General features: G+C 28.6%; 1 protein-coding gene across 4 annotated transcripts in view; it reads left to right on the top strand.

Annotated features, from left to right (window-relative positions):
* The window catches only part of LOC132760542 (universal stress protein in QAH/OAS sulfhydrylase 3'region-like), a 73,839-nt gene extending 56,083 nt beyond the window's left edge, over positions 1 to 17,756 (top strand). For 3 of the 4 annotated variants that reach the window (XM_060752529.1, XM_060752530.1, XM_060752528.1), the window contains one exon: positions 17,428 to 17,756. In XM_060752529.1, the coding sequence (XP_060608512.1) occupies positions 17,428 to 17,655 (228 nt within the window). In that variant the 3' untranslated portion in view covers positions 17,656 to 17,756. Of the gene's footprint in view, positions 1 to 14,925; positions 15,071 to 15,875; positions 15,957 to 16,879; positions 16,987 to 17,427 lie in introns of those variants that run through there. The other variant, XM_060752527.1, reaches the window with a different exon arrangement.
* The last annotated feature ends 660 nt before the right edge of the window (positions 17,757 to 18,416 follow it).

Raw genomic sequence — 18,416 nt, 5'->3', positions numbered from 1 at the left:
ATATGTGGTTAAGAAATGCTTAAGTCTTGTGTACAACAAGGAAACTATTTGGTGTAAATCTAGTAAGTATTATATATAAAAATATAAATCTAAAGTGCAAATCACAATTTTTTTCCCACATAATCATACCCATATTGGTTTACCTCAAACCACATCATTGCATTATTATAAGCTTATATTTAAAAATATTTTTAAATGGAAAATTCACGTTGTTTCAAATTAACAAAAAGTTCACAAAATGGTTCATATGCTTTTATTTAAAATTTCTTTAAGAAAATGGAATCAAAAAGAGTCTTCTTTTGACATGTTGACGATTAAGACAACCCTAACCCCTTTAACCAAAATTCCTCTAACACCAACACGTGAAACTTTACCCCTTGTCTTCTTATCCATAATAAATAGTTGTATACCGCATACATGTCTAACTTATCTTACTCGGAGCTGCACGCGCATTTCTTTAGGCATTTTAAATGTACATTTGTATTATTTTATGTCTTTAAGTCTTTACAAGCATTAGCAAATTAAACCGACGACCTATTAAATTTACTAACTTTAAATTAAAAGGGCATCCACGAAAAAGGGAATGAAAAAGAAAATGTTATTATTTGTAACACCACAGAATACTATTTATGTTGAGTCGTTTTTTGTTAGGTATATAAAAGATGTTTGAAAGTCTGTGTATCTTGTATCACACAAAGATTCAATATTTCTCCATTTTCTACCCATAGAAAGAAAAAATATAAAAGGCCAAACGTCTGCTCAACAAGACTGTGTTGGGGATTCTACTTTATATTTTATATTCTTAGTTGAAATGTGTTTTGTTTAGATTTAATTCCAATTAGCAACACTATTGGCATAGTTTCAAGCATTATATCTGAATATAAAAAATGTGCTGCTTTTGCTGCCCAGTTTTTGCAGTCAAAATTTGCAACCCAGTTTTGCAGTCTAATTTTGCAGCCCAGTTTGAAGTCAATTTTTTAAGAAAAAGTTTAAAAAGGTAATGAAATTGCGAATGATTTTGTTATGTCAATTTATTTTATTATTTGACAAACCTTAAACTTCACGTAATAGAATAATTTAAAAGATATATAAAGTCCCGTGTCCGTACACATTAACAAAGAATTAAAAAAATAAAATGTTTAACGTATATTATACATTTTTGTTGATGTTGCAAAGTTTCATCAAAAACTTTTACATACACACAAATGCATTTTGGAAACTTTTGTAGGTATCTATCATATGATTTGATATATTTTCAATTCAAATCATTTTTCTAATATTTTAAACATGTTTTGGATAAACAAACACGTAGTAATGAAAGTTGTATTTTGATGTATATACTGCAGCAATGTTTCTGTAGTTTTGTATCTAATATGCAATAATAATATGGCACTTATAAGTATAAAAAGATAGAAGATAAGTATGATTTTCAATTTAAACTATTTTTATTTCAAACTTAACGCATAATATGATAAATAAAATGTAAAAAAAGGCAGTTCAATTCTTAAAACATAAATAAGAAAAATATGTATTGCACGTGTTAGAGTACATATCTTGAATGCCCTTTGCAGGTTAAAATACTGAACGTATATCGTTTATAACAACACACACATACTACTCACAAATACTCTTTCGAGCGATAGAAATACTCAAAATGACAAGGAACAATAAAACAAACAGTTTCTAGCAATAGCAAATACGCAAATAAATAACTGACATTTTCTCGTACACTAAATATGCAAATAAATAAATGACAATTACTCTTTAACCTTTTCCGGGCAAAAAATTTTACCAAATAAATAAGGGCCTTTTAAAAAAAAATTTTTCTATAAATTTAAATATACTAAAGAACCAAACAATATGCAATATTATTTTGGAAACCCATATGGCCAACCTTTTTTTTTCATAAATTTTGGAGGGTGCCTCAAAATTTTTGTTTTCCAAAATTTAAAAAATTCCCAGCAATATTTTTTTGGCCCACCCCCCGGCCCTTAAACCCAGGTTTGGTTGGCCTGTTTTGGGTAAAAGGGTTTTGGCTTTCAGCAAAAATTTCTCCAGATGTGAAGGGCCTTTACAGGTTTTTGGAAAAATTTTCCCCTTGTTTCCCATAGTACAACCCCTGTTAAAATTTCTTTTGAGGTCCTGAATCAGCCCCCGACAGGGCCCCTGTTTTCCCCGGAGTGCACTCTTTTTCCTTTGTTTGAACCAATGGCTTAGGGAAAAGAGGGATTTTTTCCCTTCAAAAATTTGGTAACTGGCCATCCCCTTGGTTCAGGGTTTTTAACTGTTGAGTCCCCCCAGGGCAATTTGACCTTTTGTGTCCCGGGGTTGGGGAATGCTCTTATTAAACCCCTTCTCTGGACATCAAGATCGTTAAAAAAAGCCTGCACACTGGCTCGGAAAATTTCTTTTAAAGGGTTTTTTTTTCCCTTTTAAATTTTTTGGTGTGATTAAACCTATTCTTTTTTAAACTAAAAGGGTTGAAATCTGCCCGGGTTTATGCCCCCCCAAAAAACTTTTTTGAAAAACCCCCCGGTTGTTTATGGACCCCGGAACGCCCCACGTGTTTCCGAAAAAATTGCGCAACGTAACAATTTTAACATTTTAACGTTTTTTAAACATCATCTAAAAATTTTAAAATAAATTTTTTTAAAATAAGCTTTAATAAAATGAAAATTTCAAATTTCGGGGGAATTTTTAAATTTTTAAATTTTTTTTAAAATTGAAAAAAAAATTAAAAATTTTAAACTAAAAATCCCCCGAAAACAAAAATTTTTTCATTTACAAATTTTTTTTTTTTTTATTCCCTATTTTTTTTTGATAATTTTGATTCTTCGTTTTTATTGAAAAATATTCAAAAAGGGAAATTTTTGTATTTTTTTGGGCCCGGGTTTTCAGGGATTTCAACCCTATAAATAATTTAAAACCTTTTAAACCCCCTTTCCTAAAAACCCACCCTTTCAATCCCCAAAAAACAGTATTTTTTTCTTCTTGAAAGGTTCAGTAATAAAAGATTTTATTTAAATTTTTTGAAAATTTTAATTTTCCCCGGGAATGTTACAACCCCCAAAAATTTTCTTTTCAGGTTTGAAATTATTACTTCAATAATTAAATGCAATAAAACTATTATGACATGTTGAAAAGTATCAGCAACAAATTTCCCCTTAATAATAACAATGGCTTGTTGCAAAATAGGTTAATATTGTTAAAATTTTATTGATTTAAATTTACACTCGTATATTAAAACTAAACTATAACTTTAAAAAGTCTTTGCATTTGGTAATAAAATTTTTATTCCTTCTTGCTAATTCTTGATAAATCGACATTTTAATGTTAAATTTGTCTATGGTTTTTTCGTTAAGTGAAAACAAATTAATATGAAAGTAACATGTATCTACTTGATACTAAAGGGTTGTTGAAAGTAGAAGAGTATGCACTCATGTCATCAAACAAAAAAATTCCTAACCGCAATATCTGATCATTTCATTTTTATAATGATGATTTTTTATAATTGTATATAGGAAAGTTGGCTTTTTAACTAGTGTAAAATTAGGAAAACTTCCAATCTCTTCATTTTTACCGCCCAAAATTTTGTATTTTATTTAGTTTTTTTCCCTCACTTAAGGTTATATATGATTTTAAAGAACGGAATACCAAAGCCAGAAAATCCCACGGGAAATTTTTTGTTTGAAAAACCCTTTTTAAAACACCCAAAAATTTGGGTGAAAAGACAACTTGGGCCCTTTTAACATCCCCAAAAGTTTAAACGTGTTTCTTTTAAAAACATCGTCAAAAAAAAAATTTTTTAACATGTTTTGAAATTTTAAAAAGTTTTAATTGCACAAAATCTTTTAAAAATGACATCAGATGTTGTTTTTTCGAAAAATAAGACTCAAAAAAACATGGGGGAAAAACCAAATTAAAAAAACCCAAAAAATGGTTAACCAAAATTAAAGAAAAAATAATTAAAAAATCTTTTATACCATTTTTAAATGGTCGGCCCAATTAACAAAATTGCACTCCCCCTTTTAATACAGAAAAGTATATCCGGCTTTACCCCGGGTTTTGGTGCTTTGTGTTTTCTTCCCGGGTTTGTGGTGAGAAATTTGTGATTTTTTTGGTTTTTAAGAAATTTAGAGTAGTGAAAGAAAGAAAAAAGGTTCTTGAAATCCTTACATTTAAAAATTTAATAATCCCAAAGGGGTGGGGGCCAAAAAAAAATACACCTATAACTTTATAAAGGGGGAAAAAGTATTTTAAAAATTAGCGGTGAAGATGAAAAAACTTTTAAATAATTTGGCCAATAATGGTATTTTTCCAAAATTTATTTTTTTTTTTTGTCGCTTTTGCTATCTTATGATAATAAAAATCACATCAACATAGATCCTTATGTGTCTAGCTCCGCTTAATTGTTTTTGATCATTTTTCATTTTACTTTATTTGGATAAAACATTGTTTTTTTTTTTAAAAAATTTTTTTGCGAAACAAAAAGTATCAATTTTAATTTCAAAAAAATTTTAAGTGAGTAGCTCTGATCAGAAAAAATTTAAAATTTCAAAAATTAAAATTTTGTTCCAAAATGGAGGGGAGTCATTTAAACCCCCTGTAGGTAAAAGTTTAATTCTCCCATTCAAGCTAAAACTGACTTTACAATGTGTGTTATACCACTTGCAATCTCAACCAAATTTTGTCTTGGTTGTCCCCGAGTTTTTTCCCCAACATCTACTTAATATTGCGGGTTTGGCGCAATTTTTTTTTCGGGGTTATTGGTAAAATTTTTTCACCTTAAAACTTTTCCCCTTTAAAATTTAAAAAAAACCCAATACAATCTATTTTTCAAAGATTTAAAATATCATGACTGTTAACCAAAATGCACAATTTTGGCACAAAGATATTAAAAAATTTCAATGTGCTTCCAAAATATTTTTGGGGCAATTCCCTTTCATTTGGAAATATTTTGGTAAAAAAATTTATTCGTGCCAACAAAATTTTTTAGCCACTTTTTTGGGGGGAATTTTTTTTTTCAGTGTTGGAACATTTTTGTTTTTCCCTTTGTTTTTATATCGTTAACAATTTAACAAAGGGGAATTTGAAATCATTTTACATGTAAATTAGAAGGTATCCACGTTTTTAAAGGGGAGTGTTGGGCAGGGTCTTTTTTACGACCCCCCGGGCAATTTTCTTTTAAAATTTAACAAAACTTTGGGGTTAAATTTTTAATTTAAATTTTTTAAAATTTTTTAACATCTGCAATAATACTACATTTTCATTATATTTTAAAATTTTATTTTTAACAAACTTTTGTAAAAAATCCCAGACTCCATTATTTTTTGGGGAAAAGAGTTAAATTTAAAATTTTCGGGTTAAAGTGTTTTACATTTCAGATTTTTGGATTTTAGAGTTTTCCCTTTTTTTCCCAACTAAAACTTTTAAAAAGTTTTAAAAAAATTAAAATTTCCCACAAAAAAACTGAACAATTTTAATTTTTTAAAAGATAAATGACCCGATGAAAAACCATCACGCCTACATATGCGTTTGCACTTTTTGGCAGGTTTTTAAAAATTTTTAAACAAATTTTTTTTTAAACATTGTTTTTCCCACAAAAATTTTAACAGGCTATGTTTGTTTGGGGCCTTTTCCCCAGGGACGAAACCAGTAAATGCAAATAAAGGTAAATTTGCTTTCTTAAAGGGGCCCACCGACCAAAAGTAAAAAAAAATTTAAAATTAAAACCCATTAAAAAATTTAAAAAATTTTTAAATAAAAAAAAATTTTTAAATCATTCGGGGAAAAAGGTTTCTTCTATATAAACACTGTTTTGGGGATTTTTTTTGGCTGTTGTCCAAAAAAAAAAAAACCTTTTAAATTTTTTTGTTTTTTGATGCATAGGGGAATAAAAATAAAAATAATTTAGACAAACTTTTAACACTGCCCAAAACGGGAAATTAAAAGGGGCAGATTTATAGGAAAAAATTTTAAGACTTTTTTTAGGGATAAAATTTAAATTAAAAGAAAAAATTTTTTTAAAAAATTTTTTTGGGTTTTTTAAAAAAAATTCCCCTTTTTAAGGGGTTCTTTTTTTTTGGGTTTACAAAAAAAGGAAGTTTTTTTTTGAAAACCCTTTAATTTTAATTTTTTTTTATTAAATTTTTAAACCCCATGTAAATCCCAAAATTAAAACCAAACCCCCAAATTTGTTTTTTTTTTATCTGGAAAATTAATTTTCACCCCTGTTGGTTTTTAAACGTTGTTAAATTATTAGGCCTTTTTATTTTAGGCTATTTTTCAAAAATTTTTAAAAGGGGTTTTCCTTTTCCCCATTTCAAAAATCTTAAAAGGGGGTGACATGAAAAAAGGTTGAGGGTTTTAAGGAATGAGTTTTTAAATTCAAACCCCCTTCCCCCTTTTTGGTTTGATAAAATTAATTTTTCTCTAATTTATTTTTCTTAAAACTTTCTTTCTTTTAAGTCTTTTCTTATTTTAAATTTTTTAACTTACCATTAAAAAAATTGCACTTTTAATAACAATTTTAAAATTTTTTTTAAATTGGCCCTCCCCCAAAAAGGGGGTTTAAAAAAAAAAACAAATTTATTTTTAAAACCAAAAAAGGGAAATCTAATTTTTTATTAATTTTTTTACTTTTTGGAAAAAAACTTTTTTAAAACTAAAAGTCCTGTGCCAATTGCTTTTTTTTCTTGTAAAAAAATTCAATTTTTTTTTTAACCAGAAAAAAAAGGGAATTATTAAAACCCAAACTTGTCAAAAAGACGGTTTTAAAAAGGTTCCGTCCCTTTTTTATTTTAAACCTTATTAAAGGGGGTTTGAATAGAAAAAATTTAATTAAAAATTGTTTTTTAAGAAATATTTAATTTTAAAAAAAACCTTTTTGTTTTGGTAAAATTTAAATTTTAAACCAAATTTAAAAACCCCCTTTTAAAATAAATTTTTTTAAAAAAAAATTGGTTTGAAAACCAATTTTTTGATTAATTTTTTAAATTTGACTAACCCTTAAACTTCAACGTAATAGAATAATTTAAAAGATATATAAAGTCCCGTGTCCGTACACATTAACAAAGAATTAAAAAAAAAAATGTTTAACGTATATTATTACATTTTTGTTGATGTTGCAAAGTTTCATCAAAAACTTTTACATACACACAAATGCATTTTGGAAATTTGTGTAGGCATCTATCATATGATTTGATACATTTTCAATTCAAATCATTTTTCTAATATTTTAAACATGTTTTTGATAAACAAACACGTAGTAATGAAAGTTGTATTTTGATGTATATACTGCAGCACTGTTTCTGTAGTTTTGGTATCTAATATGCAATAATAATATGGCACTTATAAGTATAAAAAGATAGAAGATAAGTATGATTTTCAATTTAAACTATTTTTATTTCAAACTTAACGCATAAAATGATAAATAAAATGAAAAAGAAAATTAAAAAAAAAAATATGTATTGCACTTTAAGAGTACACAACTTCGAATGCCTTTGCAGGTCAAAATACTGAACGTATAATCGTTTACAACATTTTTATAATACACTCACACATACTCTCTTTCTAGCCGAATAAAAGATACGCAAATTAACAACTGACAATTACTTCGTACACTTTTTTAGCAACAAAAAATAGGAAAATAAATAACTGACAATTTCTCCTACACTTTCTAGGCCAAAACGAATACGCAAAATAAATAACTGAAATTAAATTACTCGTGCACTTTCTAGGCTAATAACATGTACACAAAAAAAATAACCCGAATTCTTAAAAAATTCCAAACATTTTTTCTATAAATCTAAAAAATTTATATATTGAACAAACAAAAATTATTGTCATTACTATTTTTAGGAAGCACAAAGGCCCAAAAAAAACAATTCCCTTAAACTTGGGGACAAAGGGTTTACCCGCAAAAGATGTACTTGTTTTTGTTAATCCAAAATTTTATTTTGGGCCCCCAGTAAAAATTGGGCCCCGGGGCCAGGCTTTTATTGGTTTTGGGGGGAAAAAAGGGGGGTTTGGCCCTTTCAAGTTCAAATTACCGGGGGCCCCCAAAAAAGAAAGTTAAAGCCTTAAAAAAGGCCCATTTTTTAAAAAAAATTTTTTTGGGTTCCATTTCGTACAAAAACCCCGTGGTCTTTTTGAGTGTCCTGAATCAGCACAGACATTTGGGCTGTTCACTGGAGTGCATCCAATCCTTTTTTGAACCAAAGGCATAGGGAAAAGAGTGATTTTTGCCTAATTAAAGGTAACTGGCCATTCCCTTTGGGTTTATGTGTTTTCTTTGTTAACCAGGGGCCCAACCCTTTTTTTGACCGGGGATTTTTTTGAAATTTATTTTGGGCATACAAGATCGTTATGAAAGTCCTGCACACTGGCTTCGGCAATTTTGTTTAAGGTTTTATTTTCCTTTAAGTTTTGATGAGATTCACTATTCATTTTAAACTCAACGGTGTAATCTGACCTTTTATGTCTAGCCAAATCTTCTTGCAAAGTCGACCCCGGTTGTTTATGGATTGAAACACTCCACGTGCTCTGAACAAAAATTAAGCAGACGACAACAGCTTCTAACATCATTATGTGGTTAAAGATCATCTGAAAATATAGCATACAATTTTCTGAATAATGTCTTCTTATCAAATGATATTTCAAATTTACAAAGATATTTTTTTGTATTTTGTGATCTAAACTTTTGTACATAAATTAATACAAACTTTAACTGAAATTATATCCGAAAACATAATTTTATACTTACGATTTTATTTATTGTTTCTATAGCTATTTTATTGATAATGTTTGATTCCAAATTGTAAAATGCTATAGAAAGGTAACAACTAAGTTATTTATTGGCGGCTTCAAGGATTTTCTAGACACCTATAAATAAATAAATGAGCGACGGGAAGAAACATTTACCACGCCATATACATAAACTCCCCCACTTAATCAACGGTAGCTAAAAAAGCCGACCAATTCTACTGTATTACTTCCGTAATTAAACGCTATCATGTAAATATAGATTGTGTTTAAATAGTTTGTAAATTTAGTTTCCCGAATGTTATAATTCCCTAAATGTTCTTTTCTGGGTGAAATTATATACATAAAAATTAAATACAATAAAACCATGTTGAAACAAATTACCCTTTAAATTGTTGGAAATGAAATAAAAAAAATGGCCAGTTGCAAAATAGGTGAATATTGTTACATTTCATTGATTTAAATACTTAGTTGCATCACGTATACTAGTATTACAAATTGAAACCGAAACATTTCTGTGTATTTGGTAATTAAAGTTTTATTCCTTCTTGCTAACTCTTGTTAAAATCGACATTTTAACGTTGGAATTATTTCTATTTTTTGAATAGTGAAAACAGATTAACATGAAAGTAACAGATATTGACTTGATAGTAGAGGGATTTTGTAAGTAGGAGAGTATGCAATCATCTCATCAAACAAAAAACTTCTCTTAACGCAATATTTGATAATTATATTTTGATAAAGATATTGTTTTTATAGTAGTGTAGTAGGAAATGGCTTTTTAACTAAATAAGAAAAATTCAATTTCGTTCACAATTTACTGCACGCTTTTGTATTTTATATATAGTTTTTCCCTCACTTAAGTTTATATATGATATTGAGAACCGACTGTCACCAGTTACAACCAGAAAATACACGAGAATCTCTTTTATGATAAAGCCTTTTCCCAACAGCCACAAATGGAGTGAAAAAGACAACAGGGACCTACTCTTATCAACCGCATATGGGCTGAAACGTGTTTTATTTTAAACATCGTCACATAGAAATTTATTTTTACATGCTTTAGAAATAGTCAAAGTATCAATTTCACACGCTTTTTAAAATCGACAGCAGAAGTTTTCTAAAAATAAACAATAGATAGTACCATGGTACAAATCAACAAAATTATCTTTTGTATTGATAAGAGACCTACAAGAATACAGTAAAATCTTCAATGAAACTTTGTATGGTCGTTATTTGACAAACAAGAATTTAAACAACTTTATTAAAACGTTAGTTGATTGCAATATTGAATTCAGTAAAACTATTACAGGCTATGTTTGATTGAGCCTGTTCATGGAGGCACCAGTCAATGCAATTAAGAGTCAATGCTTCGTAACACCCACTTAAGCAGATTTCAACATTTAATTATTAACATGGTAATACATTAATAGGACGTTTTAAAACATTCGCTGATGTGATCATGGATCGTTCTATTTGACACTGTCTTGGATTTCTTTATGACGTGTTGTCCAAAAGAAAAAATCATGCGTGTTCAAGAAAACACCAGACAAAGTTAGATAAAATTACTTTTTAAGGAGGAATTAGAGCTTATAAAACCGCCTGTATATGGCTGACTTACTGAATATGTCTGACATGAAAATAAAATGGATAAACTATGTATGGGAAGCTGTGCTCCCTATTACAGGTCAAGAAACGTTGGTCTTTTCTTTTTTAAAAAATGCCAGTTATTTTAATGACACTATATATTCATATTGTGACCACCTATTGTGTGTAGGATATTAAAATAAAACATATCTTCTTTGTGTTAAGTCCAAACAAGTTTATCTTACATTTACAAAGAGACTGTGTATCAATTATTAATGTTTTTTATGTCAAATTTGAATATAGTATATCTTTAACAGTTCTACTAAAGAAAACAAAATGATAATAACCAGTAAGCAAATCATAAAATAGATTGACAAGAATATCCTTGTCAACTTTTAGTTTGAGAAATCATATCTTACATTTTAACAACTCAGGGAAATCAGTGAAAGACTTAAATACATGTAATTCAAAAGGTACAGTCACTCGTTTTTATATCATTTTTTCATGACTTTATTTGATGATATTCAAACTTCTTACCTATTAGATTATAGATAACACACAGAAGTATATAATAAGAAAATAATATCTATCAGTAGCCATATCATATTTATGAATGGTAATCTGGTTTTGAAATTGTATCATAAACATTTTAACATCGGAGTGTACTATAGATAATTAATTAATGGATGATAAATATTCAGGGTAACAGCTTTCAGGTTTATTGGCAAATCTTCAATGAATATTTGTCCATTTATACATATAGAATAAACATGTGGTTTATTGGCAAATCTTCAATGATCATTTGGCCATTTACACATACAGAATAAAGATGCGGAACTTTTTCTCTATCTCATACCGATCAACAGAATACTCCTTACCAATGTTCACATAAGGTCATTCATTCAAATATATTAAATTAACAGAAAATGATGAAAAATATTGGAATTACCCAAGCTCGAGTTTTTCCATGTTAAAACAAGGCCTTACACATACTTTTTAAGAAATATTGTTGTTTTGCGGCATTTTTATTTTTTCATTAACATGCACGTAATGAATTATATCTGATAATATTGTTTACGGAAATAAATCAATCAACAGACAAGTACTATTCATTTATGCCATCGACTCGCACAATTGCCGAGTAATATCAATGTTAGGATCTTGGAAACCTTCATTTGCTTTAAGTTTCAGTATAATTATTTGGCCTTCAAATATCATTTTTTTGTCGAAAACATGTAAGGAGGATTTCCACGTTGGTTCATTATTAATTGAAAACGGATCTTTCGGAAAATATATCTAATAACAGGGAGTTCACATAGTTCACCCTAATAGCATAAGGTTTAGTATGTTTTAAACAAGTAAGATATATTTAAGAACACACAAGTGCTGTTTATCAAACATATGTTGATAAAACATACTTTTATAAATAGCCGATGCAAAGAAATTGGACTATATTGTCGAGTATGTTGTAATGTCTAAAGATTTTATTTACAAAATAGCTATAAACATATTGATGCAAGTTCAGAGTCTTTTGTGTTTAAATGTTTTAATTTTCCCAACGTGCATAACACATCGCAATGTTTCCTTTTCCTTTTGTCAGATTAATTTCTAGAAACCCTCCACAAATAACCAGATCAAACGGCGTAACCTGCTATTGGCGTCAGGTTAACATGTAAGCTATCTTGTATATTTTTCCAATGCTTTACTGACACCAGGTACACACTGATCTGTAGATGATACTTGTAAATACTTCACAAGGATAGGACGTGTGTTGCTTTATTCTGATCGGATTATCAATGGAAAGCATACAAAGTTGTTTCTTGGATAATTTTTATACACTTTATTGTGAGTAAATATTGTTTTTAATGTTGTAGTGAGAAGTTAATTAAACAGACATTAATTCTCAGAAATGAATATTTGTCCCTTCTGTAGTAAAGGCTAAATAAGTGCTTTAAAATGTTGTATAAATAGATTTAAAACATGTGTGATGCTTTACACCAAACGAAAATAGCATTAAATGTGAAATAATATGTAAATATAGAATAATGTAAACAAAGTGGAATTTGACTTCCATTAAAGATACTTAATCTCTCACGTACTTCTTTCCAAACGGCGGCAGAAGCAAAAATGCTCACGTATATGGCCATTATAAAATATAGGGAAATTTAAGGGGCTACAAAAAATAAAATTCTTTTGAAGTATACAAGTTAAAACATTTTTGGCGTTTTCGTTTTTTGAACAAATTCTTAACAAGGGCCTAATGGAACAAGTGACATGACTAGTTTTTATTACCATTCTACATTTTCGTTGGTCATTAAGTCGCACTCACACAAGAGATATGTCACATGACGATTTTTCAGCTTTCCTTGTAGAGGAAAACGTCAGGTGACCTTCCGTCAGTCATTATTGCAGGCTGGCTGGAAAGCTTCCTCCCACAAAAGAATCCTAGTCACTGTCGGGATTCGGACCCACTGTGGTGAAGAGCAAGTGGTTTGTAATTAACGACCTTAACCACTCGGCAACGGACACCCCTTTCTTAAATTTTCATTGGGCTTATTATGATAAAAAATATGAAGTAATACAATTTATTTTAATCTTTATAATATTATTTATGATCTTATATGATAACATCTCATGGATCAACACAATTTGTTCAGCTTATTATGCAATGAATTAGTAGCATTGTTATTTTTGCATCAAATTAAAAAAAGGAAAAAGTTTGGATGATGTGTTTGCACCATTAAAAAATCTGAAAAGAAATGCTAATCTTGTTTATAATTACTTAGCAACTGAAACTTCTGGTTCTGTCTAACATAAAATAAACAGGAAAATCACCAATAAAATGGAACAAATGTATGTCGTAATGTCTGCCAGTTGGCAAAGTGATCAAAAAGAAATTTGTAATTATTGATGAAGCTAAAAAAGACAATTTAAGACTCATTTTTATCTCATAAAAATACCAGGGGTAAATTAAGACGTTGTTTATGACTTCTTTTTTACAAATTTGCAAATCGTTTCGAGACATTCAAAGTATCTTAACCACCTACCTTAAATCAGTTAATGTAGTGTTTTATTTATTCATACTTTTGGTGTTATTGTAGTTGTAATTGTTAGCAGCATAAACATGTATAATATTAAAAATGTAGATGTCATAAATGTAACGGTTATGATTTACGCCTGAAAAAATCGGATAACTGTATCGGCCATTTTGTTTTAAATATAAACTTAAATGTCTTGATATACACAGTGTTACGAATTTCTACTTAACTTATTATGTGAAATAATCATTTGAATGAAATGATAATAATATAAATTATATTAAAAAGTATATAGCTATACATCATCAAATATTTTACAAAATTTATAACCAGTAAAACTATTTCCATAATCTTATGGTCGAGTCTCAAGAGTTAAAAATATGTAATGTTTCTGTTATTTAAAGCACGAAAAATAGTTGATTCTTAAAAGAGTTGAGTTGTAACATGTTATGTTTCTGTTATTAACCACACGTAATATTGCACGTTTAACATTATTTTATTTATTCTTTTTATCATTTGAAATTGTTTAATTTGCATTTTGTTATCTGTTTCTATTATTTTTATTATTATTATTATTATTATTATTTTATTATTTTATTATTTTATTATTTTTATTTATTTATTTATTTATTATTTTTGGGAGTGGGGGCAAATTCAAACAAGAGATATGTAAACTACAGGCAACATATATTTATGTTTAGCATTTCTTTCAAAGGGTAATCTTATAAACAACAGGCTGCAGATATATCATAGCTTTATACACTTTAAATTTTCCAACACATATGATCAGATATATTCTGGCAGAATTGCCTCTTCATCGTTATCAAGTCATTATAGACAATTTATACGCTGAATCTAATACCAGGAATATAGATTATTTTCATAATGATATTTGATGTTATTCTTACACCATGACGCTCCGTTTTTGATTATATGAAGATTATTTTATCGTGGTTAGGGAAAACAATTTTGGTTTGGAATATGTACAATTTTCAATCCGACCGAGTAGAAAAAAACTACTGCTTTTGTTAAATTATATCCCCTTTAATCAGAATGTATTTTAGATACATAATGTAAGCAAAAATGCTGTCCGTTTCTAAGCAACAACATTGTGAATTTCAGATCTAACTTTCGTTCAAAAGCAGCGACATTGTTTTCTTGAAAATTAAATAACAACATTCATTGTTTATTACCAATGTTCCACAAAATTTATACATCAGAAAAAGTTTCATTAAAGCTTTTGAGAAAAGTATGTTTTAGTATGATACTATAGAACTTTGAAATTATTAATCTACCGTTTCACTTTTGATTTATAATAATCAACTACTTTATGCATTACTTTTTTATTTGAGTGAAATAAAATCATTGCCAAGGAGACAACTGCGTTCATAGAAATGCAGAACACATCCCAGTAGCGTGCAAATAAGAAATTTATATTGTAAAATATCAACTTGGACTAATCTAGAATAGTGCGGACTTGTCATTTTATTATTATGATCGATGTATTAATGTATTTTTTACATGCTTATAGGACAGGTTATAGATGACACTCGAACGATTTCTATGAGAAAGATGCATGCCAGATAATCTTAGGTGGGAGAACAAGAAGATAACAATGTCAGACCGGAGAACCATTGTCATTGCAATAGATGACAGTTTCCATTCTGAATTTGCATTTGATTGTGAGTTATATCAAACTATTGTTAGTTTGTTTACCAATAAAAACATATATATTTGATAAATACGAGCTTAGTTCAATATGAAAGATCATGTTCTTCTTTTAAAAGAGTGACATGTTAGCTTAGTATCATAAATAAAAGAAAATATCATATCTGGTTGACAAAAGACAATACTTAGAATAATATAAGAAAATATAATACTTGCTAAAACGATAACAAATTAGAGAACTCTATAAACCTACATTCTTAGCTTGTTTAAATATAACAAAATATGAAAGATTGTTTTTATTTATAAAAAAATGAATTTCTCTATTATATTGGCGCTTCTTCTGTTGTTACACGCTTCCAAATATTGTTCAACAACAGTATATTGCAAATGATATAAATACACGAAGGAAATCAAACATAAGAAAATGTAATTTAGCGCTAAAAGTGTTAATCATTATTATGTAATTAGATCTGATACACAAATAAATTATTCGTACTTTTTTAGTGGTTCCATATAGACTTGCAATAGAAAAAAATCTTTTGGAAGACAATTGATTGAAAATCAAATAAAATACTCTGATACACCAATATTATTTTGTAGAATGAAAATGCCTTAATACTATTTACATTAGTACCGTACTGTTTACATTAGTACCGTACTGTTTACATTAGTATCATACTGTTAACATAAGTACCGTATTGTTTACATTAGTACTGTACTGTTACCATTACCATTAATTTCTTTCTTTGACATGACGAGTAATAAAACAGATACAGTTATTTAACGAGATCTTATTAAAAAGTTCTTGTTTTATTTTAGTTTATGTGAACAATGTACATAAAGATGGAGATCGGATAGTCCTTGTACATGTACCTGAATATAGCCACATATTATCTACTTGTAAGTTTAACTATTTTCAATATTTTACTTGCATTTTGGCATATCAAAGTAGGCGTGTCATATTCAAAACAAATTAAGCAGCTAAAAGAAGGGATCAGCGCAATTATGATGCATGGTTAAGCATTTTTTATAACAGATTTTGTCAAATCTAGCGTCTTCGATTCATAGCATAGACATATATGATCGTTTTACTCTGGAAATAAATATATCCTCGAACGACTTATTTTCTATATTTCTGTATGTTTATTTGTTGCTATATGTGTCAATTCCTTGTTAAAACAAACTCAATTATTAATTTATTGCATTATTTAAATTACGTATCTAACAATTGCACTATTGCCAGAATAAAAAGGTAATTAATAGGAAAATAAGTTGACAATAACAGTCTGATAAAAATGGCATATGGCAATCATTACTATTTGCTGTTTCCCATTTACGAGGAATATTTTACAATTTTTGATTATAAAAAATATCAACATTGGTTGTAGGCGCCCCTGATGGCCACAGTAGCTTTAGTTAAGTTATAGTTCAAAAGGAAACTGAAATAGGGTTTGCTCCGAAAGTTTTGTTTTGCCTTATTTGCGCTTTATCATTTTTAATATGATAACGCCTTCCTTGTAATATTGTTCATGATTTATTGACAAATTTATTTCATATAAAGTCATGGGTCATAATGTCAACTTGATCATAATATCAAATTTTATCAATAACATATGAAGTTTATTTGTGAAACTAACAATTTCTAAACTATTTGACAATAATTTGGTGCGCATGCGCTCTTCTATTTGTTATACGATGATAATAATCAATTAAATGTTCACTCGTTTTTAAAAACATGGATCGTTCTTCACAATAGAAGATCGTTTACTAATTAGATTGTATACGCAGCCGATACACCTTTCTAATTTTGTTTCAATTTTCAGCATCACTGTTGACTGATCCAAATATTGTATCTGATCTCCTGAAAGATAACGAAGAAAGGATCCATGAGCTCATCGAGAAATATTCTGTGAAAATGAAGGATTCACACGTAAGGCTTTGAGTTCTATGAATTTCTCGTGATGAATTCAGTTCCGATATTTATAAGATTGTAATGGAAATACTGCGTGTCCTTGTATAAAGACAATATTTTTAATTTCCCCTGACAAAATAGGTTTGACTATAATCCAAGCATTAAAATAAATAATTACCACACGATTACTAGTCATAAGGATTTAAGACATTTTATACAGCCCTGTATAACCGAATTTGAACTTTTGAAGGTAACAACGGGAAATGTTTTATACGCGCAATCTTTTTCTTTGATTGTTCATTTTACAGGACCCCTGTATAAAGACGATATACATGTATAAACAGCTATTTTCCAATAACAATCGACGCTTCAAACGCGTTTTATAATAAAAGAGAAAGACGTATTCCAAATTTTAATGATAATATGTCAATTTATTTGTTCCTTTTCCTTCTTTTTCAGTTAAGTGGCCATGTAAAACAACAGTGTGGTAAACCGGGAGAAGCTATTGTAGAGGCGGCAAAAGAAGAGGGTGCATCAATGCTGATATTAGGAACAAGGGGAATGGGTTTAATCAGAAGAACATTTACCGGAAGTGTGAGCGATTATTGTTTACATCATGCAGACGTCCCTGTTTTAGTGTGCAGACATAAACCTCATATAAAACATACGAGTGATCATCATTCTTAAATTTATTATAGTCATATTGTATGAGAACTTTTAATACGATATTTTGATATATAACTTACGTTTGCAAAAGTTATTTTGGATGTACCAATAACGTTAATTTAGTCATGTAATACTCCACTTGGTTATAATTATTATGTAGTCATTCAGGGCAGAACATAAGGTGAATTTACCAACGATATATGACCAAACAATGTGTTTAAATTGGCATAAAACAAAATATTATAAAAACAACAAACAAAAAACTCATGGAAAAATATTAAGCTTCAATCTTATCCAACAGGTTATTCCCTGTAGATATTTTAGTCTTTTAAATATTGTGAAATTACATTTTTGTCGCTACGTATATAAAGGATTAAATGACATTTAAGTTACACGTGAATTGAAATTCAGAAGAAAAAAAACACTTAGTTTTTGATATCAAATTAATGCGCGAACGATAATTTCAAACCTTACTTATACACCAGACAATTCTTCTATTTATGTCGTACATATTGAAAAGGGACTCGACTGAGGTTTTTTTACTTGGTGGGACTGATTTTTTTCGAAATGTTTGTACCGATAACTTTAAATTGAACTTCAGATCGTTTTTCCAGAAGAATCATTTTTATTGCGCAAACCGGCCTAAAACGGGCTAAGAATCGCCCAAAATTAATTCATTCGCTCTTAAGAAAAACTTTAAAAATGTGTCTTTCAAAATGTATTTTGGAATTTCAATATATTCATTTTCAAAAATCAAACAAAACTTTTTATGAGCAGATATA

This window comes from Ruditapes philippinarum, unplaced genomic scaffold (assembly GCF_026571515.1).
Source record: "Ruditapes philippinarum isolate M1 unplaced genomic scaffold, ASM2657151v2 ctg1057_1_1_1_1, whole genome shotgun sequence".
Lineage (NCBI taxonomy): Eukaryota > Metazoa > Mollusca > Bivalvia > Venerida > Veneridae > Ruditapes > Ruditapes philippinarum.
This window is presented reverse-complemented; position numbering and strand designations above follow the sequence as displayed.